The 25,352-nt window shown below is 45.6% G+C and overlaps 1 protein-coding gene across 1 annotated transcript; it reads right to left on the bottom strand.

Moving 5' to 3' along the window:
* Positions 1–4,542: 4,542 nt before the first annotated feature.
* Positions 4,543–25,014, bottom strand: LOC138569267 (cathelicidin-1-like). The gene is made up of 4 exons (XM_069647098.1): positions 24,802–25,014; positions 23,943–24,047; positions 11,958–12,041; positions 4,543–8,014 (listed from the first exon to the last, which is right to left on the bottom strand). Exons 1-4 carry the CDS (start codon positions 24,970–24,972, stop codon positions 7,859–7,861), a joined length of 516 nt encoding a protein of 171 aa, XP_069503199.1. The 5' UTR covers positions 24,973–25,014; the 3' UTR covers positions 4,543–7,858.
* Positions 25,015–25,352: the final 338 nt, after the last annotated feature.

Raw genomic sequence — 25,352 nt, 5'->3', positions numbered from 1 at the left:
GGCGTGATGAGGCAGAGGAGGGGAACAGAGGGAAGACAGACAACAATCCTAGTAGGCCAGGTGTCATTCAGATTGCCTAAGTGCATGGGAAGGGGCAGGGGGCAAAGTGCAGTACATGAGAAAAGAATAATAAACAATATGTAAAGTATGGCCAGCTGGTGCCAAGTGCAAGGGTAAGTGCAAACATGTGTCAGGTGCTGGTAGTGGAACAGTAGGGATACAGAAAAGAGTCCGTAAGTGTGGGGGTTGCCAGGAAGGCAGGTGTGTGACTGGTGGGGGAGGGGACCTGGGCCCAAGATCAGAGAGTGGCCATGTAACCAGTGCAGTTTCAGTTTCAGCCAGGAAGTCAGCAGGGGAGAGGAAGAGAAAAAGCAGAAGCAAAGAGAAAGGTTTTGAGGTGCTTCCAGAACCGGAGATGATTCTCCTCAAGTTTCAGGGAGGCAGGGAGGTTGTTCCAGAGGTAGGCCCCAGCAGAGGAAAGAGATCTACCACCAACTCGTTACTTGGAGAAGCAACTGTGCCTGAGGGAGTTGGAGGCGGATGATCGAAGAACTTAAGAAGGAAGATATTTAGGAAGAGGGAGCTGAAGGTATTGTGGCCCCATGCCCCAGAAGGCCTTGTCGACAATGCAGAGGGTTTTGAACTTAATCCTCACAGCCACTGGGAGCCAGTGCAGAGACTTCAGTCCTTGAGAGATACGATCCCTGGGCTTGAGGCCAAGGACAAGTCTTGCAGTCCTGTTTTGGAAGAGTTGCAGAGGACAGAGAGTAGAGGCAGGGATATTTAGAAAGAGGCTTTGCAATATTCCAGCCTAGAGAGAACCAGAGCTCTGGAGACAGTGAGCTTCTGGGGGCAGGAGAGGAAAGGAAGAATACCTCTGAAGAGGTGCAGCTGGTAGTGTGACTGCTTAGAGACGTCAGAGATGTGAGGAGAGAAGGAGAGTGTGAAGTTGAAGATGGTGCCAAGGTTTTTAGCCTCACAGGTGGGAGCAGGGAGAGGGCCAAGGGAGGCCATCCAGAGAGTGAGAGTAGATGCTATTTGGAGCTGTAAATGTGGATGGTAAATTAAGTGGAAAGGTGCTTGAATATTGAATGCGGCATTTATCCTAGGTGTTATTTTGTGGTTTAAATTGAGGCGTAAGGCGGAGAGTAAACACAAGGTGACACAACCACCTCGAGTATACTCTTTGCATGCAAGGTGTGAAGTGCAGGGGTTAGTGGCACCTTGTGCTTCATGAGGCTGAGCGTAGAGCCAAAGTATACAATGTTTACGCCTTCATTTTACGACGCCTTATCTGCCTGTACAATTAGGCTGATAGTTGTGATAAGAAAAACATCAAACTATATAGTCTGCAGTTTGGATCAGTCGGCATGCAGGCTTTATGACATCTACTCTCAATTACTCTTTGGGTAATGGACATCCAATTCCATCGCCGTTGCTCCGATGTGTGAATAAGAACTTCACAGAATTAGATGTATTTTCTGAACAATTGATGGGTGTTGAGAGCAATGCTTGTCTGTTTCGGTGAAGAAAGGGAGCCGATGAAGGCCTCAGTGGAAGCCCCTAAACATTCGGAAAGGAGACTGGTGCTATTTGGTTCACCCCATGCACAGTATGAATCGGAAGTTTATGCTGGCACATCTTAGATTGAGTCATCACTCTCTCTGTTTAGTTACTGCTGATGGGCGTAATGCCCTCCCCCATCCCCACCCCGCCCGCAAGCTTGTATATAACTGTGCAGCTGCTAGACAGTTGAACATGTAATGCATCCCCTTCAATTGGTTAAGCATAGTTCCTTCAGATATTGAAAACCTTTGCTGTCCCAGTTGTTAGCATTCTCTGAGGCATTGCCATGTTTGTCAGTGGAACTCTTTTTGAGAAAACCACTGTCTATTTGGGTTAAAAGATAAAGATGGGGAGGCGGGGCACCTATAATGGGTGGGGTTAACAATGTGGCCTTTTAAATTTTGGCAGCAATCCGGACATAATTCTACCGAATTACTACCAAAATCGGTTTCCATTACCGCCACTTGGCCCCATAGGAAGTCGTGCTAGGGCGATGTTAGTGCCCATCTTTTGAGTCCATATGACTCCATGTGGCTTTTGCCGAAATTACCGCTTGCAGTAATTCCACTGACTTTTGGCTTTTAAGTGGTCGATTTACCTGCTGGAGGTAAATCATCCACTTTAGCGCCAAACTGGTCAAATTTGGCAGAGCGGTAAAAAGGGTGGTAATTCCATTTCTGCAAAACAGTGGGGGGTAATGTAATTAACACCAATTTTACACCACTTCCCCAAATTTGGACTGTAACCCAATGTTCTTTCAATATTTTTATTTTGTATTAAAAAAACATTCTCTTTTAGCAATGCATGGACTTTTGTTCAGGAAGACATGAACTTAGATGCATTGTTTTGATGTTGATGAGGTATGTGTTCACTGCTGTGCTCATATGTGACATCACGTGCTTTTATGAACATTAGGTTAAACAAATAGGTCTATGGTTATGTGTATGTTTTTGCATAATAAACTATATTCTGAGTTAAAGGTCAGGTAGTTTTATGAAGGAGAACCCTACATCACAGTTCAAAAGGTTTAAGATGATGATCAAAATCATCATCAAATCACTTTATTCGAAACTCATATTTCAGTAAATCCATGCGCACATGTTGATATACTATAAAGTCATTCAGCAACAATGCACCGTAAAATGGTCGAGTTTAGGGCACTTTTTCTGCACTCCCTTTCCATTTGCTGGGCTGGTTGCAAATCTTCCAGGATCCTGTCATGCATTGTGTTATGTGATGCCAGATAACGCAAACTATTCCACACCCGGCTCAAGTCAAGACTCAGCTATAGAGCCTCATTCCGAGTATGGCGGTAATTCTGCAGAATACTACTATTACTGCCACTTGGTCAGGCGGAATTTCTCCCTGATTACAAGTGGTGGTAGCAGTGTAAATCCCCATTTATTTTGGGTCGCTTGGACCCAATGGGGCTTTTTTGTGTGGAATTGCCATGGCAGAATTACCACTGTGGTAATTCCACCCATTCTGTTGATTTTTTGGCATTGAGTGGCAATATTTACCTCCAGCGTTTTGCTGGAGGTAAATCTTCCAATCAAAGCCAAAACTCACAATTTGACTTAGTGGTTAAATTGGAGGTAATTCAGTTACCTCCAATTTTACCACTTACTGCCATACTCATAATGAGGCCCTAGTGCCTTCTCCCACTGCATGTGGTAACACGGGGATGCATGGTGTGGACACAAACTCTAAGCACTTTCAGCAATAAATTCAATGGTGTGGACGGTTTGAATATCTGAACTGTGGGTAACATCTAACCCTAAAACTGGGACAGTAACCAAACTTCACAATAGAAGCGTCCACTCATTGCACAAATCAACAGCTCACCCACTCTTGCCTCCTCGGCATACCACTACACTAATCCGCATTAGGCGAAGGGTTCCTGCTGGTGGAACACCCAAACCAGCAACCCCCTTAGGCATCCCGAACACAAAACACCCACATCCCTCCCATCCCCCACAGGCAAAGACAAAACCCAGCCTCCCACGCACAGCTGATCTGTGCTCCCTCGGCATCCACTAACCAAACCTTAACCCGTTTGTTCACCCAAGAACCTACGTGCCAAGTGTCCAAGCAAATGGTAAGAGCCACTATATTGCAAGACCCAGGAACATCAGATAACAATAGTAAACATAAGGGTGACCCTGTCTGTTGGGAAGGCCCACAAGGGGATCAATAACTGATGAACAAGTGGGGTCTAGACTTCCCATACAATTTTGGCGGCACAATTCTAATTCTGGTGCGATTTCATGGAAGCGCGGGAGAGGCATACATCCAATTAGCCTCAAAGAAGGAATGTCGTGGAACCCTATAAACACCCTGGGTATTCAAATTATTGTCCAAGTCGAACTATATTGACATAAAAAGTGGCAACAACGGGGATGCATCCAAACGTGGCCACTATTTGATTTAGTGACCATTATTTAGTCAAACTAATTTTTGTGTTTTTTCTTCAAAAACGTAACAGTTCATACATGCAAACATGAGTAGAACAGAAAGCATTTGAAGTTAAATGCATAAGTCACAAGTGTAGGATACATTCGTGAGCAAGAAACTAACACAACGATACAGATACATCAAATATAAAGTGACGGTTGTGTTCTAAAAACATCATCAGGAAGAGAAACTTGTTTGTACCCGGTATCATACAGAATTCGTGATGGTCAATCAACCACCCACATGACTGTTATCAGGTGAAAAGAGTGCCCAATCCTGACACCTACAAGTTTGCTCTTTAGGGCTCAAGATCAGCTGAAAAAGGGGCTGTGTCCTGGCTGAATGGAGGACCAATAAATGGTTGCTGTGGGTGTGTAGCGACCAATCCCAGGTCACATCAGATAACAAAGCACGACACCGCCCAACATAACATGGAATCGTAACATAACGCTGTTAATTCACGTCTTTTTGGTCCTTTGAAAAATCAACCCATCCCGAAAGAATTGTGGACAGCCAATGCGGTGAAGTAGCATTACATTTTATTTCATTACTTTAAAACGTGTATGGCATGAGTTTTAAATCATCTTCCCGTCACTTTGCATTACAGTATAGCTTTACTGAGTATTATTTACTGTGTTTTGCAAGGCTTGTGAAAAGTAAGAACAGTTTGAAAGGTGCTGGGAGCTTGGAAATGTGCTATACACACATCTCAATCCCAGGCTTCCAAGTTGCAATATATTGCAGTTGGGGCACATCCAAGCAACCCGGAAGCCCTAGGTGTGCAGCCATTTACAGTTTCCATTTGTAGTGCTCCCAACTGAGCATGCGCCTGTAAGCACACATCTGCCATCCCAATAGATAGGGTTGAGTTTGCGTGGGACTACAGACAGCAATCATGACAGATGTGTCTTGGACTACATTCTATGGGTACAATAGATCATCACACGCCAAACCCTGAATCCCTCAATGCCAAACCCTCATCTTATTGTGTTGCATTGTTTTCCTAGCATTGAGGGAAATGATCAGTACTCTGCCTGGCCGATCAATATATGCTCCATATTACAATAAGGCAGGATGGGATGCCCCCTTTGGGATCTATTGTATTTCCTTATTTAAAAGAACCACTTTTGTATTCATTGGTTTCCTCTCTGACATCATATCATGTATAGTAAACCTGTTAATCAATTTAACCAGTACCCACGGCACATATCAGACTTTATTAAGTGGGCTGTTCTAGTGGAAGGATATTAAAATTGGGAGAGCTTTGTGTTCGTCCCAGACTCCCCACTTCACCTTGTAATTTGCTACCGGCCAATCGCTCCATTTCCATGCACCGTACATTTTCTCATTTATCACAATTAGAATCGTGCTGAAACAGACAGCACATCTGGATCAAGTATTATTTAAAACAGGGCTGTTATCAATGTCCTCCCCCCTCAGTGCAGCATGTATTTGTATTTGTCTTCCCCGCATGCAGTAGGCTTTCAGAGTGCCTGGCAGAGGTTCCAGGCCATTATTCTGCCATAGGAAGAATCAAGATTAGTCAAAGTTGGTGGGTCTTCAAAGCTCCATTTCCCAGCACCCTTCAATTCACAGGCAAAGTGTAGGGAGGAATGATACTATCGAACTTTGCATCCCATCACAAAGGTGACATGGATCTGTCATGAGCCAGATGCAGTTCTTATGGGTTTCAGTGTATATTTGGGGTTTGTTACAAATAAGGGGTCAAAGTAATAAATGAGAGGTAATTGCAACCACCTGTTTGGTCAGCTTTTCCTTCTTCTGACCTCTTTCTACTTCCTTCCCTTTAGTGCACACCGCCACATCCTCTCGGTATCTTACAACCTCCTTCGGTTGACACTCTACCTTGTGGCATTGATCATTTACCATCTACACCTTCTCCTGATGTCTTATCTCCTCCTTCTCCTCCTCCTCCCCCTCCTCATGTGTGTCTTGCTCACTCGCAACCCCTCCTGATATCTCTCCTCCTCCTCCTGATATTTTTTCTCCTCCTGGCTCACATGGTGTCCTGCAGCCTCGACTTTACAAGTGACACAACATTTCCTGCCCACCCACCACCTCCTCCTGTTCTCTCACCACCTACGCCTGTCCTCTTGCAACCACCTCCTGATACTTAACCAATGTTTTGCTCCTCTTCAAACTGCTGTTTCCAACCTCCTCCCCACTCTCTCCCCCAAGACACCAATCTTTCCCTACTAGTCCCAATCACCTGCTTTCCTCTCATCAAGCCTCTCAAAGCAGCCGCTTCCTCTCACTTTTAACACACTCTTGCTCTGCACATCTGCTCTCTGCAGACTCCCACTTCCTTCTGGGAAGACCTCGCTCCTTTACAAGGGCCGGCCTCTCCTCCTCGGACTTCCCTTCTTCAATATCTCTCAGGTGCATTGGATAATTAAGAAATTGGATTGGTTGCTTTACATTACTTGGGATCGGGCGGCATGGTCAGATTCACCCCCTCCCTTTGCCAAGCCAATAACTGAGGCCAGGGCAACCTTTGATTTGGTATCTACACCTCCCCACTGACACCTCCATTGAGGGTATCTGCGTACTTTGTGAGCTCTCTGCGTATGCAAATACCAGCGCTTGCAAATATGTTTCCCGCATGCAGGGCTCATGAGCACCAACCTGATATTCATTCCCCAAATGTTTTTTCCCCTCAATGTATGCTTCTCTGCAGCACTTGTTCTGATGTCACCCTTACTACCCCCAATTCTGTCTGCATGATTTGTACATGACCCGCTCTTTGGTGGTACAATGCGAAAACTGCATGCCACATGCCAGGATGAGTGTGGTAGCGACCAGGTGAGCCTCCCCACAGACCCCCACGCCGTGCATCAGTTAGTGGTTGGCGGTAACCGGTACCCTTGTTCACCCAACCCCTTACCCTCAGAGCCAGGCAAGGAACTGCTCAAACTCCTTACACTTCCGGACGCTGAGAAGTACTGTTTATGAGGGGACCTGCTCTTTACTCATGCAAAGAGCCAGACAGCAGATGCATACACCACACATTGTAGCCTGAAAGCTGACATTTTTCATTTACCTGGAAGTAACACTGCACCCTTAATATCGTGTTTACAATTGCCTAAAGCAATTCTAACAGTTACGTGTGCTTTTACTGCTTTTTTTGACTGCTGATTTTTTTACCGCAAATGTTTTACTCATGTGTTGCTGCAAAATGTGGGGGGCGGGAGGGGAACTCTCTCCTGTCCTATTTATATATAATCCCAACCTCTCCACAAACAATATTTCCTCGTCCAAACCTACCAACTGCAATGTGCAACAAAAAATCCCTGAACAATGTGCATTCAAAAAATCACTGAACAATGTGCATTCAAAAAATCCCTGAACAATGTGCATTCAAAAAGTCTTGCAAAACCTGATCACGTTTCAACATGTGTAAATATTGCAATAACACCTACATGTTTAATCAAGATGTCAACACTTTTTGCAAACTGCTAAGTAATAATGTGGCCTCGTTTGTTTCAAAACTCCTAAAATAATGCTGATAAACGTTAAACAAAAGTTTGCAAAGTGTGTTAAATGTTGCATTATGAAATGAAAAAGCCCCTCTGTTGCATTTTTGCATGAGATTTTTCTGCAAACTTGTGATTGGCTTACAAAGGTTCTGCCAATAGCTAGGGAGCACCCATTTTGAAATCAGCATAAAATGGTGAAATGTCCAATGCTTTTGGAAAAAATAAATTCTGCCCAACAGGAGTGAAGCGTAAGGGAGGGCGACCTTTGGACCGGTGTTCATGGAGCATAGGGGACGCCTTCCAGGGAAGCTCACGGCTTGAAGAGCTGCCTGCCTGGCTGACTACACGTTGACGAGGCCGGTGCCTCTGGAGCTGGGACGCCGTGGGTGCACGATGTTAGTGTAAACACTAGGTCGGAATCTGTTTGCTGGACGAGGTCTCACCGCAGGTCTGCGTCCATGTCTGGATCTCCAGCTGGACCTGCGCACACGAGCACTCTGGAATGGAAAGAGACAGGAGAACACCTCAATCAAAATATACAGGTGAGTGCACTCGGATGCACCTGCTGCACAGCAGACTGGCCCTGTCTTCCAGCAAGTTGCACTCAATGCAGTTCTGCAGCAGACATTCTAGAAGAGCAAGCAGAAGCACAGCCAAAACCCTTTCGCGAGCGGAAAAGAAATCAACTGGAATTCAAGATATGAACATAGAGAGAATGCAAACAGCTTGTAAGATAGCTCAGCGGGTTGAGTGCTTGCTGCTTTGATCTGTGTGTGATCTGTTGGTCGCGAGTGTGAATCTCTGCAAGGCCAACTCAGCCTTTCATCCTTTCGAGATTGATATATGAGTACCAACTTTCGGTGATAATTTTAAGTACATCTTTCACCTTTGCCAAAATTGAAATATAAATAACAAATCAATATCGCAGCGCTCATTTTAGAACGCTGGAGGTATATGCATGTAATGTTCCTTGAACCGCAGTTGAGAAGTTACATTTTTTTCAATAATATCCCGCATGGATGCCAATTTGGGACACCGTTGTTATAATTCGACATGTGACCACTGGGTACTAGAGTGGGACCCCCAACTAATTCCACATCGACTCTAGACTAGAGAAAGGCAACCTTTGCCCCTCCCCCCCCCAAATGTTTTGGCCTACAACTCCCAGCAGTCCTAGCCCATAAAGTCAATAGTGAAAGCTCACAGGAGTTGTAGACCAACACATATAGAGAGCCTCCAGGTTGCCTGTCCCTACTCTGGATGGAGTGTTTCTACCAATCGATCTCTAGGTAAAAGAATGTGCAACCCAGCTCACACTATTCGGACACCCAGCTGCCTGTCTACTTTTGCTTGTTGTTATTTATCATTATTTTTGGGAGTTATTAATAGATGTATGTATTCAAATTGGCAGCAATTTAAATAACATTAAAATAACAATAGACTCATGGGATAGTCATGCAATCAACTTTTCCTGCATCATCTCCAGTGTGTGCACAATTAGAAATTCAGAGAGCAGTCACAGAAAGATCAGTGCCGGATTAAACAATACAGAGGCCCCTAGCCAGTCCAGATTTCAGGGCCCACCTTGCAAATGATCTCATAATATGTTTTCAGTTTTCTGCTCTGCTTTGCTACCTCTTCTTTTCGGGTGCCAACATTATGGGTCCACAAAAGGGCGATGACAAACAATATTTACGCTTTGGAAATTAAAAGAATTCTTAAATTTCCGACAAAAATTAGTAAAAAGTGCCTGAACAAGATAGATTTGTTCTGTTAGGGTAGAAATTAGATGGTGAATTTAATCAAACTTCATTAGAACTCAGAAAACCTAACTTAGTAATGCAGACGTCGGGTGCCTACCTATGTATACTCGTCAGTCTTCTCAAAGCTTCTACTCGTGAATATTCTACTAGGGTCTGGAGTCCTCAGGAACTCGTGACACACTAATTCACAAAAAGCTTAGCTTCTGGAGGTTTCTCCTGTTTGACTGCACCCGTGCGCTATTGTGGGATAACATTGAGCTAAGTAGTGTGCACGTCGGGCGGTAGATGGAGATGACCATCAGTACTGTACATTACACGTACGTAGTTTGCATCAGATAGTTTTACATACTGACAGTTGCCACATGATGAGCTTTTAAGAGACAATCTGTAATGTGAATCTGATGTCTCTGGTTTATCTACTTTAAGTTGTTAATGGGTACATTACAATAATACAGTATTTCTCTATACTCTGTAGAGTCTTTAATGCAAGCTTTTCCGTTTGTTTCTTTGAGTTGATTCATTTTTTTCGATCTTTTAGAAACAATTTAAGAAAGCTTAATTGTAATTTTCTTTAAAAAAACCAATCAATATTGTTTTGGATCTGTTGTCATGGAGTCCTAAAAGGAGTGGGGCCCATATGCCGGTTCCTACTTTGCCTATTTGGTTATCTGGCACTAAGAAAGATGATAGAGAAGGAGACACCTAATTGCAGCCTCCCAAGATAATGTTGAAAACTGTATAAATATCAAGACTTGAAATTGTAATCCTACTGTTAGAAAATAAAACATGTATTCTTAATGTCAACTGTGTCATGCATTGTCTTTCCTGTACTATTTCATCTTTTCACCTATCACTCATTTCTCAGAGGTGGAACAAAGCTGTGGAACGACCAATCAGGGAATCATAGGAACATTACCTTTCATATTTGATATATCACCCTATAATGTGTGGGCAAAATTAATGCTGGTGGAACAAATTGGCAAAACACACTTCCAATTTTGCTTTGCTAGTGGATTAGATTTGTTCTGGATTTGTAATTTTTGAGCGCCTTTCTTCCTAGACCGAATCATCAATTTTTTGCCATACAGGTCAGGTTATTTTCCCTACAATTCAGCCAATCACAGGGGTACAAATGTTTTTCTACATCCTAATTGGTAGAAATGTCAGCATAACTGCCCAACAAAAAAACAAATTGGGTTGGAAAACAGCTTAAATAGCATATTTTACTAATCATGCACAATTTAAGAAGCAGGTGGATTTTGCCCTGAATTTGCCAGTTTCTAAGCGGGACCAATTTCTGCCATTTTGCCCAACCCTATTCCCAATCCCATTACAGCATATACCTCTTTCTTCATATAACAAATTCCCAAAGCTCCCAGACTCTACCCAGCATCTGGGGTGAAATTCTTTTCCTATTCCTTCCCTGCTCCATACAGCACATAATGGGCAAGGTTCTCCCGGCCGGATAGATCCAGGGTGCCTGGAGTTTTCCTCATTGATAGAATAGTTTCCATAGTGACGAATAAAGCAACATGTATCCTTTTTTCTCGGGTACTTCTGTGGACAGTGGAGCGATTCCATCGCCACACAGCATCAAGGTAGGGGAGCTGTTTGGCCTGCAACTTGCTAACTCTTTCCATGCAGAATCTAAAACAAGACTGCTCCTTGGGGCAGGTCCATAATACATTTCCCAGCGGCGATCACAACAATTCAGGCACTTAAAAATATTCATATCTGCCATCCTGGAAATAGACCGGCGGATAGACTAAATTTAATATTGGATTTCTCTACTCCTCATATTGAAAGAGACATCTCCAATCATATCACAAAAGAAAATATTTTAGGAACAAATTTCCACTATTCCTCATGTGTGTCTTCCTAAATGTATGCAAGAGAAGCTCCCCGCTTTTATTCTGCGTTGTAGGTTTATGTTATGGAGTTCTGTGTTCATCAGAAGTGTCCACTCCATGGAGCTCACTTCTGAAGTCACCAGTTCTCACATTGATGAGGAATGCGTAGTATCCTCATAAGGTCTGCATCAGTGCAGAGGTGGCAGGAGGGGTCTGGTAACCTCACATCACCTGTCGTTTAGCTGCTACCACAGCAGGATGTGTGCTGTTTCTGCACTTTGTCAAGTTAAGTTCATCTATACTACTTTCGCAAGTTTGATTAAACCCAATAGAAAGAAGGTGTTAACCTCCAAAACTACACTCGGGCAGACCGGTGACACATGGTACCATGTCATCTTTATTTTTGGATTCACATTCTCCCATTGGCTGGAGCATTTCACCATTTCCACTTGGACCTGTGGTCATTCCTTTGGATTGTAAAAATGCCCCAGCAGGTGATCTTGCGCTGTGTTTCACTTTTGATGACGGTGCAGATAAAATGTTCTAATATCTCCACAGGTGCGCATTGAAATTAAGTTTGTATTATAGCAATTGCTTGGTTGCTGTAACAATACACAATGTGTGAGTTCAATAAACACCTGAGAAAAGCAAACGTAATCTTTGGAATCATGCCTGCGTTATTGCATTGGATCACCGCTAAAGCCACTCTAAAAAGGCCTCCCTTTTTTTTAATAACATTTATATAAAATATCACAAAAGGATCATGAGCAAGCTGCAGAAAAAGCCAGCGTGGCAATGGTCAAAGTAATAGGACCAGCGACACCTACCTCGGGACTGGTGTCATCACAGCTGATCACAATGGCATTCCTTTCAGGGTCCACAAGGAACACTGCTGAGCAAGACTGTATTCTCTGAAAGGAGAGGAAGCACAATTCCACTCAATATCAGAATAATGTAATCGTCTGGGCCATACAGTCTGATATGGACTAGAGGAGATTAGGTTTTGACTGACAGAATCCGACTTGTTGGCGGAATCAGCTAAACAAGTATCACAGATTCACAGAAAATGGCAACAGAAAGCATCACTTGGGTGGTTCTTTTGCTTGCACCCTCAAACGTATGGTAAAAACCATACCTCAAACTTTGTAGCCATGGGAGATTTTGATTGTTTTGTACGGTGGAGCAGGGTTATGGATTTAAATGTACAATCCCGCCACCTCTATGTGCTCTACCACAGGCCTCATTACAAGTCTGGCGGTCGTGAAATAAACATATCGGCACCCTTTCTGAACTGCCAGACTACGAGAATGACTACAGGGGCCAGTGCTCTCCGCTGGTCTGACCTGCTGGCCCCTGCAGGCATGTTTCTCACTGAAGCACCAGCACCATTAGCAATGGTGTCATTGTTCCCATGTCCCCATTCCCGAGGAGTCCTGTGGGACTCCAGGGAAAGGGGATGTACAGTTTCCACGGCCTGACATCCTGGCCCGACGGGACTTGTAATGTCCCAGTGACACCGAGATCTCAGGCGGCGGAACAGTGTTACGAGTTCAGTGGCAATCCGACGATAGCACCGGCAGGTAACCGCCGCCGTTGTAATGGGGCCCAATACGAAGATGTTATGGATTCCCATGGCATAGGGATGCATTATGCATCTGTGCAATGATAACCGTTTCCGTAGAAATTCATCCCAACATACATGGACACAGTGGTAGGCATTTACAATCTGCTTTGTTAATTGTGATAGAGGAAATACTATAACATGGGTCCACTTGGATTTCCATGCAACATTTATGACCAACAGAATTTTATTGTCATCAGAAAATCATGCATCACAAAAGTCAGAAAAAGAAATGCCCACATTCCAATGATATGATATGATAGGTTATTTATAACACACTTAATGCACAGAGGTTTCTAAGCACAAACCCAGGGATCGAACCTGTGGTGTTCCGTGTCGTCTTTATTCCAAGGCGAGCACGTTGCCTCTGGGCTATCCTCCCGAGGCATGCTTGAAAACAAACCCTTCAATAAACTTGCTTTTTGGTATAAAACTACCAAAGAACAATGACCATCCTCAAAGCAAATGCACTGACAGCCAAAGGAGGAGCATGTGAGGGAGAGACAGAGAGGGAGAGAAAAGGAACACATTGCACAACTTCATACCGTGCCAGTAACATAACATCCCCATCCAAAGCTGGCCACACACAGCCAATCAGACAAAACACCTCCACCACCCAACCAATGTAAAGAAACTCCAAACTCCATAGAGAAAGAAGATAGAGTCATGAAACAATGTGCACCTCATTGCCAACAAACATATTTGGAACAGAGCAAAGTCAGCAAAATAAGCTTCCAGAAATGAATCCAATGGGATCATCCAACACATCAACCAGAAGAACAGTTTGTAAAAGCATTCACTTTCTTGTCAACCAAGCATCTCTTCAGAGCTGCCACTTCACTTGAACAAGGTCTTGCCTTCTGCTCTGAGACTGCAAGCTTAGATCCATAAAGAACAGAAGTCTACGACCGCAGACTATTCTCTTGCTCTGTGCTGAGTCTACTAATGGCGTACCACACTCACCGAGGTCACAAAGCGCAGGCAATTAATAATAATAATTTAGCATTTTATATAGCGCTACGAACCGTCAGGCATCTCAGCGCTGCTTACTATGACCCAGTTTGGCCCTGCCGAGATTCGAACCTGTGTCAGCAGGCTCTGCACAGGTGTCAAAGCGAGTACTCTACTCGCTGTGTTATTGGACCGCTTAATTATCATGAACCCTTCATTCAACACCCATCCCAAGTTCCTTGTCCCTTGCCCCAAGCCTAAAGGCTATTTGACCTTCATCTGGCTTAGCAGGAGCTCACGGGTCTAATTGAGCTGACCCAATTTCCGACGCGTAGGTACAGAGTTATCCATCTCTAACGTCTGCCAGCATGCCTAAAATCGTCGAGTGTTCTGTGTTAGGGAGAATTCTCATAAATGTGCTAATTCCCTTCACCTTAGAGACCCCCAGCAACTTTGCTGGATTTTGGGGACTTGATTTTTTTTACTGGCGAGAGTGTGAGCCTTTTTTCCCACTCTCTCGTGTATTTTGATATGTGTTTTACTCTTGTGTTCTTTGATTATGGAGTTTTAGCCAACACCGTAGGCATCATCTTTTCATGTGTGTTACACAGCACCCTCAGTGCAGTAGAAGCCTTTCTAGGCTGTCCCAAGGTTTAAATAACTTCTCTGGGATAAACTACTCTTTCCCAGAGAATGTAAAGTTAAATTGACTTTACTAGTCTTTTTAAATTCCTAGACCCAGCACACACTATCTTACAATAAAGTGCTTGAGGTGATATATAGTACCCCCTGTGTCTAGAAACTCATGTAGCAGTCAAATGCTGCCCTTTCCTATCGAAATGGCTGGTGGCAGTGGTTTTACAAAGAACTACCATGATTTTTCCCGACCGCGAACACCGGTAGCTAAAAATTGCAGGTGCCATGTTTTTCAAGATGGCACCTTAAGCCCCTTTGTTTAACAGGTCCCGGTCTTCTTTTTTCCCCATTTATTTTTGGAAAGGACGTTCTAGAGTTTGTCTCTGCGTGCCAAACTAGGTTTGGTCCCTTTGTTTCCATGCCTTTTGTGGGCTTCAGGACTGAATACCGCCTCTGAGGTCTGAGTGTCTGGGGTGGGCAGGAAGTGAGGGAGGTGCCCGAAACTCCCTGTGCTTAGTCTCCTAGGAGACCCAAATGCACTCTGGTGTGATTGGCCGGCTGACTGTCTGGCAAGGACAACCACCCTGCTGGGTGAGTGGCAGCTAGGCTGGAATGAATGGGAGAAAACTGTTTAAAAGGCGAGTCTCTTGGACTGAAAAGCAGAGTCGACCACTGGAACGAAAGAACCGAAGACGAGCTGGAAGAGGACGGCTGCTGCAACTGCTGGACCGTTGGTTTGCCCGGTGGAGCCCTGCTGCAGGTCTGAATCGCCAAGTTCACCTCGACAGAGAAGCCCCTTCAAGGACGACTTCTTCCTTTGAGTTGGTAGGACCTACCAACTCGTAAGCCACCTGCATACCATGCTCTGAGCTGGTTAGGATTAACCAGGGAGAAGGACGCCAGCCTTTGTGCTTGAAGAACAGTAACCGGAATGGAAGATTTGCCAATTTGCCAGATTTGTGATCCGTCTTCGTGCAGTGCAGGAGTCCCCCGACATCCTCACTCTTGTCCCCACGACTGAGGCTCAGGAACAGCGAGATCTGCAGGAACTGCCAGGAACAGAAGTCTTCAGTTGCATCTTTTGCTTCAATATAAGGTACTGTGAAAACCCGACCGAGAGAACTTACCTCTCACTGCGAAAGTTCATGGAACTTTGGCAAGTTGCAGGCCTAGTCAGCTTGTGACTCGACATACAAACCTTTCTTCCTTGAACTACTTCTAAGAACCATTGCAAAGACTTTTCCGTTTTAAATACCAGAACTGTTTGTACACAAAGACACTAGCCCATTGACTTTGGCCTATCTATTGCATTGAATCAACTCCTCTGGTGAACTCAAACTATTTGCACTGTTTTAAAGTAACTGTAATATTCGTTTTTATCAATTTATGCCTTTTTGCCCCTACTTCAATGCTATTTGGCTCCTAATTCAAGGGAGCTCAACTGCTTAGCAATCGGTATTGTAGTATTATCTTTGTGTGATATTGGTTGCCTCATTTAGTGAATGCTTTATAAATGATTGTGTAATAAATTAAGAAGAGTTTTTACCAAGAAACCTTGAGTATAAGTGTCTATCTGAGTACTTGTCATTCAGGGCTGGACTGCCCCACCGGGACACCGGGACATCCCCCGGTAGGCCTCTGGCCTGTAGGGCCTCTTTTTGAGCGGAAGGATACATGTGTTACACATCGCGTGACTCTGCCTGGGTGGTTTGCCTTGAATTGGCTGCCACCACTGACCTAGGCTGAGGCACCGTCATTTTTTTTTTCCCCAGGCAGCATCTGGGCTGGGCCCGCACCTGCGCAGGGCCCCCTGGGCTGGGCACCAGATTGGAACCGCACGTGCCCTGCAGAGGCACCGTCATTTTTTTTTTTTCTTCACAGCAGCTGGGCTGGGCCGGGCCCGCCCCTGCGCAGGGCCTCCTGGGCTGGACACCAGATTGGAACCGCACGTGCCCTACCTGCAGCCCAGCCTGCTGCACAGAGTGCACACATTAGCAGGCACTGCAGGCAGGCAGCTGGTCCGGACTGCTTGAGGCCCGGCAATGGCAAGCCACAAGATCGATCGATTGTCAGGTAAGAAGCGAGACACACACTGCACGTTGATGATATGCATCTCGACTCGAGATATTCATCAACGTGCAGTGTGAGATCGTCAGTAAAGTTAACTTGCTGCGCTGCCTGGCCAGCCTTCAAATAATTCCCCAGAGCCCTGTTATTGGGCCGTAGACAAAACCGACTCTGCAGACTCCCAAAGCCTGGATAATTATGGGATGCATGTTTGCAATTGCAGCTCAGTAATAAGCTGCACTTGACTTCCAGTGTCTGACATGTAGCAAGCAGCAGGGACCTTCTCCCTGGGGGACCGTCACCCTCCTCACTAAACGCCCACACTCTGCCGCTGGAGCACATACTAGGCTGTCCTTGCACCAGACTGGAGAATGAATGACTGACTCAAGATCATAGCGCTGTGAGTCGCATTATTCTGGCCTGCCTTCTGAAATCCAGTACACTCACTTGCCATGTGTGTAGACGTGGCGGAGGTCAGGACCCGCCTGGCGGAGCGCTGGCGCAGTGTGGGTGTGGGGGTTGGGGGGGTCCTGAAAATTTACTTTCTTGTGGGAATGGCCACGGAAGCTGGCAGAGGGTGGAAGTAGGGTGATGTGTTGCAGACATATAAAAGGACCGTTGTCAGCCTGCAACAAGTTTGTATTTCATCTTAAAAATTATATAATGCTCAAATGATGTAATGCTCTCTAATGCATTGCCTTTCGTGGTGCAGTAGACAGCACCCTTTCTTGACACACTGCAGCGGTGGGTGCATTCTGAAGGTCGGAGGGCGTGAAGCAGGCATCTGCGTGCCAGATCTAGCATAAGGCCTTGGATTTTCACGTAGCCTGTGAGCCAGAATGCCCTGGGGTGAAATTGTATGACCTTTGGCAGAGCATGTGGGTTCCTTGTCCAGCAGCACGGGGAGCTGTAGAGGAAACTGTGGCATTAAATGCAACAGCTCGTTTAACCGGAGATAAATCCTTTTCTATTGATGCTCGTACTTTTTTTGAGATATCGACATAAGCATGTCACTGGTGTTGTTCCCATTATCTCACTACGTTTCTCATAAGTTCTTATAAACTACTGGCTGGAGCTGATGCTGATCTTGCCAGAGCACGGTCTGCATAGAATTCACATGTGCACCTGTGTCAATGGAGTGGAGGTCCTTGCCCAAAGATTCTCTGTACCAAGAAAGGTGATCAGAGGGAACATTTCGAGGGAGAGATGGGGTGGTTGTGGGCAGTGGTGTCTAGATGGAGTTTATGGCTCAGAAACCTGCCTGGGGTGCTTTGGCGTGCTGTGGGGAGGGTGGACAGTGAGGGACGTGTGCAACCGATCTACATGCAGTCCACAGGTTTGAAGCACGACTGGTTTTCACTCTCCTGAGGTGCTTAAAATGCTTACTATTGTACAGCCTAATAACAGCCCAACTCATCATGTAAGTTCCAACAGAACATACACCGGGCTGTGCATTACATAAAAGGTTCTTGTTGTGAGCTTTATTGATATTGCACATTGTATATGTTCAGCAGTGCTTTGCAAGTGGGGTATTATCAGGGGTTTTATGGAGCTTTTGATTATTATCAGGGCTGACTCTTCCTTTCATCGTTCAGAAGTTTATGACATGATTGCTATCGAAGAGGGCCAGCACTAGCTGGTATTTACAGTGCTAAGAAGTCATTACAAGGTGACAGCAAGCTCTGTATAAATGGAACTTCTATGTGTATGTGCGTGAGGCCTCAGGGTGACTTAGATGGCACTGAATGGGACTTAATAGGTAGTTGGTTTTCTTTGTAATTGACTTGCTAATTGTGTTGTCTCCATACCGTGGTAGTGCAATCAGGAGTCTTTTTACAAAAGAACTGTGTGAGGATCAGATCAGAGATGCATTCAGGGTCACCTAGGTTTAGATGTGAGTGAGATGATAATGTGAGCAGAAGAGTGTGTAATGTCGATGCTGAGGTGTTTATTGAGGGCCGAGCACATCGTATAATGGGGAATCCATCTCATTGAGATTTTGAGGGTGACTGGCGTCTTTTGAGGTGCATGCAACCTGACCTACAACATAAAGTTCATGCGTCTCTGTCTGATTTACTGACTCCTACTTCATTACTGAGCTGCTTGTGTGAGAGGACTGATGCATCTCACGGGTTTCATTAGAATTAGATCTATTGTACACTGCATTACTTAACCCTCAGTCTTCTCTAACCTATTATACTCCTGGTAACAACATTACGCAGACGGAGTGAAGGCGATATGACATCTTGGAGTTGGTTGAAAGGAAATTGAAAAAAAGACTGATAGACACAAGCTTTACATTTTCTTTTCTGGTACTGAGACTAGTAATGACGCCCAAGTGTGTTGGTACATTTGTTAGTGAATTGTTGTTAACATAGCCCTTTCGACAAAGCATTTTGCATAAAATATTTCCATGAACAATTATTACCCAGCCCAGGGCCGGCCCTAGGATTTTCTGGGCCCTGGACTACATAAGATGTGCGGGACCCCTTATTTGCATGAATGGTGACCCGTGATATTACAGAAACTTAATGGTGACCCGTGATATTACAGAAACTTATATCACAGAATAAGTCTTTAATACACACAGGTATCATAGGAAGTTACATTAAAAACACGTTGCCATGAGTAAGGCAGGAGACCAATACAATGAGACGTCCAGTATATGATTTGTCACTGTTAACATTTACCCATATGGCAATATCAGGAGAGAGGCTTTATTTTGGGGTGGCAGACAAAATGAGAAGGGACCCTTATCAATGTACCCCCTGAGCCTTCACTGGATGGGGTGAGCAGGCCACAACTGTTTGGCAGGATGCAGGAATTGAAAGGCGAAGCAGGGGATCCCATAACAGAACATTGCAACGGCAACTGAGAAGGTTAGGCGACTGCTGCTGAGATGTTATCTTTATATCTTCCTGTAAATCATATGGCTTTTTTTCCCATTACTGCTGCAACATGTGGAGTAAAATGAGGTGTTTTAACTAGGAGATGCGTACGGCTCCCTCACATCACTAGGTGTGGGGACTTCTGGCCCGATCGCAAATATCAAAAGCTGGCACCTATCAATATACGCACAGTAAGTGTACATAACTTAAAGGGAAATATACATGTTTGGATCAATTGACCTTTCCCCTTAGAAAAAAGTGCATCACACCAAAGAGCAATGGCATTAAAAAAACATTAATCAACACCAGAAAAATGACATGAGAGGGTAGATTTTCCCATAAGTACGCTGGCAAAGTGTAAAAGGTGCCCACCTTTTAATCCCAACAATCTATAGTGAAATATACCTAGTAAAACAAAATCCCAGTTATGTGGTCTTGTGGGTAAGCGTCTGCACTTGGTACATGATAACCTAGGTGAAATCCTTGTAGTCAAACACTTGAGCACGTTTTCCGGACTCAAAAACACCCAAGCAGGGTAGCAGCCACCCTCGGAAAAAAGTGTGCCCACCCACATGTATCCTCTAGTTGTGCCCTGAAAAACAACGCATGACTACAATGAGAGAAAATAACCTCTCCAGGATTACTTTTATTCAGACCGATATTGCACTTGTGGTTTGTCCCTCTGTCATTGAAGATGTACTTGTTGGTAACTTATTTAAAAGATGACCATTTAATCCATATATGTTTAAAAGCTGCTTTAAATGCACTCATTTTGACTCATTTTCATTTTCTTGGGGGATACTCTGAATCCGCTCATAGAAGAGTTGGGCTCACACGCTATGCTCGCTCGCTGGGTGAAATATGGGGCCACTTTGAAAAAAAATTCCAGGGCCACTTTTGGTTCCCAGTCCAGCCCTGGGTGGGTCCTGACCTCCGCCACGTCTACACACATGGCAAGTGAGTGTACTGGATTTCAGAAGGCAGGCCAGAATAATGCGACTCACAGCGCTATGATCTTGAGTCAGTCATTCATTCTCCAGTCTGGTGCAAGGACAGCCTAGTATGTGCTCCAGCGGCAGAGTGTGGGCGTTTAGTGAGGAGGGTGACGGTCCCCCAGGGAGAAGGTCCCTGCTGCTTGCTACATGTCAGACACTGGAAGTCAAGTGCAGCTTATTACTGAGCTGCAATTGCAAACATGCATCCCATAATTATCCAGGCTTTGGGAGTCTGCAGAGTCGGTTTTGTCTACGGCCCAATAACAGGGCTCTGGGGAATTATTTGAAGGCTGGCCAGGCAGCGCAGCAAGTTAACTTTACTGACGATCTCACACTGCACGTTGATGAATATCTCGAGTCGAGATGCATATCATCAACGTGCAGTGTGTGTCTCGCTTCTTACCTGACAATCGATCGATCTTGTGGCTTGCCATTGCCGGGCCTCATGCAGTCCGGACCAGCTGCCTGCCTGCAGTGCCTGCTAATGTGTGCACTCTGTGCAGCAGGCTGGGCTGCAGGTAGGGCATGTGCGGTTCCAATCTGGTGTCCAGCCCAGGAGGCCCTGCGCAGGGGCGGGCCCGGCCCAGCCCAGCTGCTGTGAAGAAAAAAAAAAAAATGACAGTGCCTCTGCAGGGCACGTGCGGTTCCAATCTGGTGCCCAGCCCAGGGGGCCCTGCGCAGGTGCGGGCCCAGCCCAGATGCTGCCTGGGGAAAAAAAAATGACGGTGCCTCAGCCTAGGTCAGTGGTGGCAGCCAATTCAAGGCAAACCACCCAGGCGGAGTCACGCAATGTGTAACACATGTATCCTTCCGCTCAAAAAGAGGCCCTACAGGCCAGAGGCCTACCGGGGGATGTCCCGGTGGGGCAGTCCAGCCCTGGCTCACACGCTATGCTCGCTCGCTGGGTGAAATATGGGGCCCCTTTGAAAAAATATTCCAGGGCCACTTTTGGTTCCCAGTCCAGCCCTGGACACGCCAGACTCAAGTTACCCATGACATCTTTTACTATGGACGTGGTTGCAAGGGCCTGGACATACAGGCCATATTACCGAATGTTTACAATGATGCAAGTGCAATTTAATTCATAAAATTGGTACAAGGGCACGCATTGAAACAACGAGTGCTCTGCTATGTGGTTACCACATAGACTAACACTGACACAACTCATATTTTTCGATTTTGTACAGGCATTTGCAGCTGTTGTCCCCATGTGTGGAGGTACTACTATCAATTGCTGTAGTAGTCATATTATAGTACAGGTATTGCTATAATAAACCAAACGTAATAATAAACCCATATATTCCCAGCTCTAGCATACATTGGCCCTCATTACAACTCAGGCGTTAAGGGTTTAACAGCGCCGTCGGCGCCGTTAACCCTTAACGCCTGATTACAAGTGTCCCTTTGCGGGTTGGTGTTTAACGCCTGCTTTTAGCAGGCGTTAAAAATCCAACCCGCAAAGGGACTTTGGAGCTAATTACGGCACCGTAATTTACGGTGCCGTAATTAGCGCCTTCCCCATTCCCATTATGCCCTTTGGGGGCAAAAATGTGAATGGGGAAGGGCAAATGGTGAATGGGGAATTACTGCCCCACTCACCTTGGAATGGGGCGGTAATTCTGCCATCCACCATGGCGGAATCGTAACCTTAGCGGCATGGACCATGGTGCTAAAAGCACCATGGTCCTCCGCCAAGGTTGTAATGAGGGCCACTGACATCACATGTTCCAGTACACAAACATTATCAGACATTGGGCCTCATTACGAGGTTGGAGGTAGCCATGGTGCTATTAGCGCCATGGCTGCCTCCAAAACTCGTTCCGACCCCGCCCTGGTGAATGGAGCAATTACCGGTCCATTCCAAGGTTGGCGGGACCGGTAATTCCCCATTCACCAGGGCCCTTCCCCATTCCCATTTGAGCCCCCATACGGCTCAATGGGAATGGGGAAGGCGCTAATAACGGTACCACAAATTGCGGTACTGTTATTAGCTCCAGAGTCCCTTTGCGGGTCCTGTCATTAACGCCTGGAAAAACCAGCCGTTAAGGGAGGACCCGCAAAGGGAACTCGTGGTAGGGCGGTAAGGGATTACCGGCACCGGTGCCCTTACCGGTACCGGTAATCCCTTACCGCCCACCTCGTAATGAGGCCCATTGAGTCTTATTACAATGTTGGAGGTAGCCTTGCCTGTAAAACCTGAAAGACTATCTCCGAACTCGCAACTGGGTCTGGCCCCCGTGAATGGGCAATTACCTGGGTATTCTGGCCCTGCCGGATCCGGTAATTGCCCTTTTGTGGGTGCCGGAACCGGTACATCCCCATTCCCATTTGAGCCCTATAGGGCTCTATGGGAATGGGGACGTCAAATGCACCGGCACCATTTACAACGGTGCCGGTGCATCCGACTTGCTGTTCTCACGGGTGCCACTCTGCCTGCCAGGTCAGACCTGGCGGGCTGACAGGCACCTGGGAGCACAGCTTGTAGTATGGCGGTACAGTAGCAACGGTGCCGGTAGCACTACCTACCGGTGCCGGTAGTTATCTTACTGCCATACTTATAATGTGGCCCATTGCATTTTACATGCCCAGGAACCTGCACGATAGTCCATGTATTGTGATGCAGGGGCATAGAGTGAAATACATTCCTTCATGTACGAAGAACACCTATAGTTATAATTAGTTATAATTATAATTGGTTATTTATAACGCACTTAATACCCAGACGTTTCTAAGCACGGACATGGGGATCGAACCTGTGTTGCTCCAAGTTGCCCCTGAGCTATCCTCCTGAGACAACCTCTGTGCTTAATTTTCTCATGTTTATGCTAGGGAGATAACAGGTTTTAAGCATGATGTAACCCTGAAGGTCTTTTTTTCACTAGTAAACGTGAATTGCGAAATGGGGAAGTCCCATTGTGAGTTTGGCGAAAAACCAACCGCAAGTCCACTGATTTACTGGTAACATCAGTTACCGTTACCGCAAATCAGTCCGGATGAGTTATCGCAGGATTGCGAGTGGTGGCACAATGGTGTTAGTCCCCATTATAGGAGTCCGTAGGACCCCATGGGGAATCGTTTGGAATTACAGTGAGGGACAATTCCACATAAGTAATTGTAATAGCTTTTAGCGGTAAGGTGGATGATTGGCCTTCACCTTACCACCGAGACTTGCAGGCTGGAGGTGCAGATGTTTGGTGATAAAGTGGTGGTAACAGAACTGATGCCACTTTACTGTCTCTTTTTGCTGCACCGGCGTACTTGTAATGAGGCTCTTTTGGAAAAGCCAAACGGTTGAGGCTGTGGAGCGCATCAAGATGGCGAGCTCCACAGTCACTAAGGGCCTCACCATGCTCTCCCCTGCCTTGGGGTGCATGTGCTCCACAATAGCTGGTGCTGCCTGTGTCCTCTGGAAACACCCTAGTTTAGATACAATTGGCCACACACAGCATGGAGTGTTTGGAATGTAGCGCTTCATGCAGTCAGTCTTCTAAGCCCTCTGACATGTACATGGGAGCAGATGGCAAATGGTGTGTGTGTCAACAATCAGTCAATGCTAAATAAATAATTAAATGTCTATGCGCCCACTCCCCAATACAGAACAAGTGAAAGGCGGCCATGCACCTTTCATACATCATCTTACTCAATAGTACTTACCCCGCCCACTTGGAAGTCACAGTCATCAAGGCTTTTATTCTCAGACTTCAGGCATTCGGTCTCCTTCATCGTAAACTGCAGCTGATGGAGTCTTGCAGATTCATTCTGAGTGAGATAAGTACACAACTATTTGAAACTCGGTCATTCCTATATATATAAATATATATATATATATAAAACATATGCCCCAACGCATGCGAATGTGTGACATAGCCAGCAGTTGCTGCTGCCTTAATATTTGCTCCAGAAGAATAGCGTATTGTGCACGACACTACAGAAAGCACCAATTCTTCATATCATTTTGTGTAACAAAACTCTTATTAAATCCTTCCAAGCAGCCTATGAACAGTGGGCGTGCACTATGCCTGCTATTCTGTTACGCATTGAGGCTACTCTAAAACGCATCACGCGCGCGCAATGCGGGCGACCACGGCGAATTCTCCAGAACCAACATGTGCGTGAGACTTAATGTGCCTTCTGTTCTTCAAGGTATGCTGTGCTGGCTTTCTGGAAACCTTCACCGGACAGAGTAGTAGCCTTAAATAACCATGAAAGCCCCATCACTGGGTCACTTGGACTCATTGCGAATATAGCGGTAGTTCTGTGATGTCCACCTCTGTACTGGAGGTAAATCCCCCACCCACTTGCACTCAAACTCGGTTTTTGGTGGTGCAGTAAACTTGTGTTAAATCAATTATCGCAACAAAAAAAATCACTATAACGGACTTGCAGGCAAAAAACGAGTGCACAGCTGAACTCATAATGAGACCCATTGTCCCTTTCTCCCAAGAGTGCTCGAGAATTGGCAAAAATGCCTGGCTCCAATGCTCTGGAAGCGTTCAAGGAAGGCACCACTCACCAAGCCATACCCAGGGTCAGTGTCTACAAGTTTAAAGATGTAGTCTGTGCTGGAAGCCTCATTGTAGAAGTCAACCGCATCTTCTACAGTCCAGGAAACCTTGGGAATCGGAGGGCCGGCAGCCGCTGTAGCCACGGCGAGCACCGGCAAGAGTCGCAGCCAGCTCTGCATGTTTGGCGGATGGGCTGATCCCAGTGCAGTGTGTGACACCCACGGATAAGCCCTTTTAAACTAGAAGAGTGGTTCCCCCTCCTCGTGGACATGCACTCAATCATTTACCGGTAGATCTTGCACAAGGAACGCAGACGCCTGTTTGTGTGCCCGTAAATTATAAGATTACAACAGAGAGACGTGGAGAAATAATGGGGGACTTTGCACAAGACTTATCTGTGATCATCTGCTGTTTCCAGCTTCTGCTTTTCTGGAACACTTGAAAAGATCTTAGTTTGGGAATGCATGATGAAATGTAAACAATCATAATTCACAAAATTAAGTTAAAGCTTAACTATACCAACATCAGGAACTGACTTGTTCATTACGCGCCACACTCA

This window comes from Ambystoma mexicanum, chromosome 2q (assembly GCF_040938575.1).
Source record: "Ambystoma mexicanum isolate Mex_15411 chromosome 2q, UKY_AmexF1_1, whole genome shotgun sequence".
NCBI classification, from domain to species: Eukaryota; Metazoa; Chordata; class Amphibia; order Caudata; family Ambystomatidae; genus Ambystoma; species Ambystoma mexicanum.
Note: the sequence above shows the minus strand (reverse complement) of the source record. Positions and strands in the feature narration are given on the sequence as shown.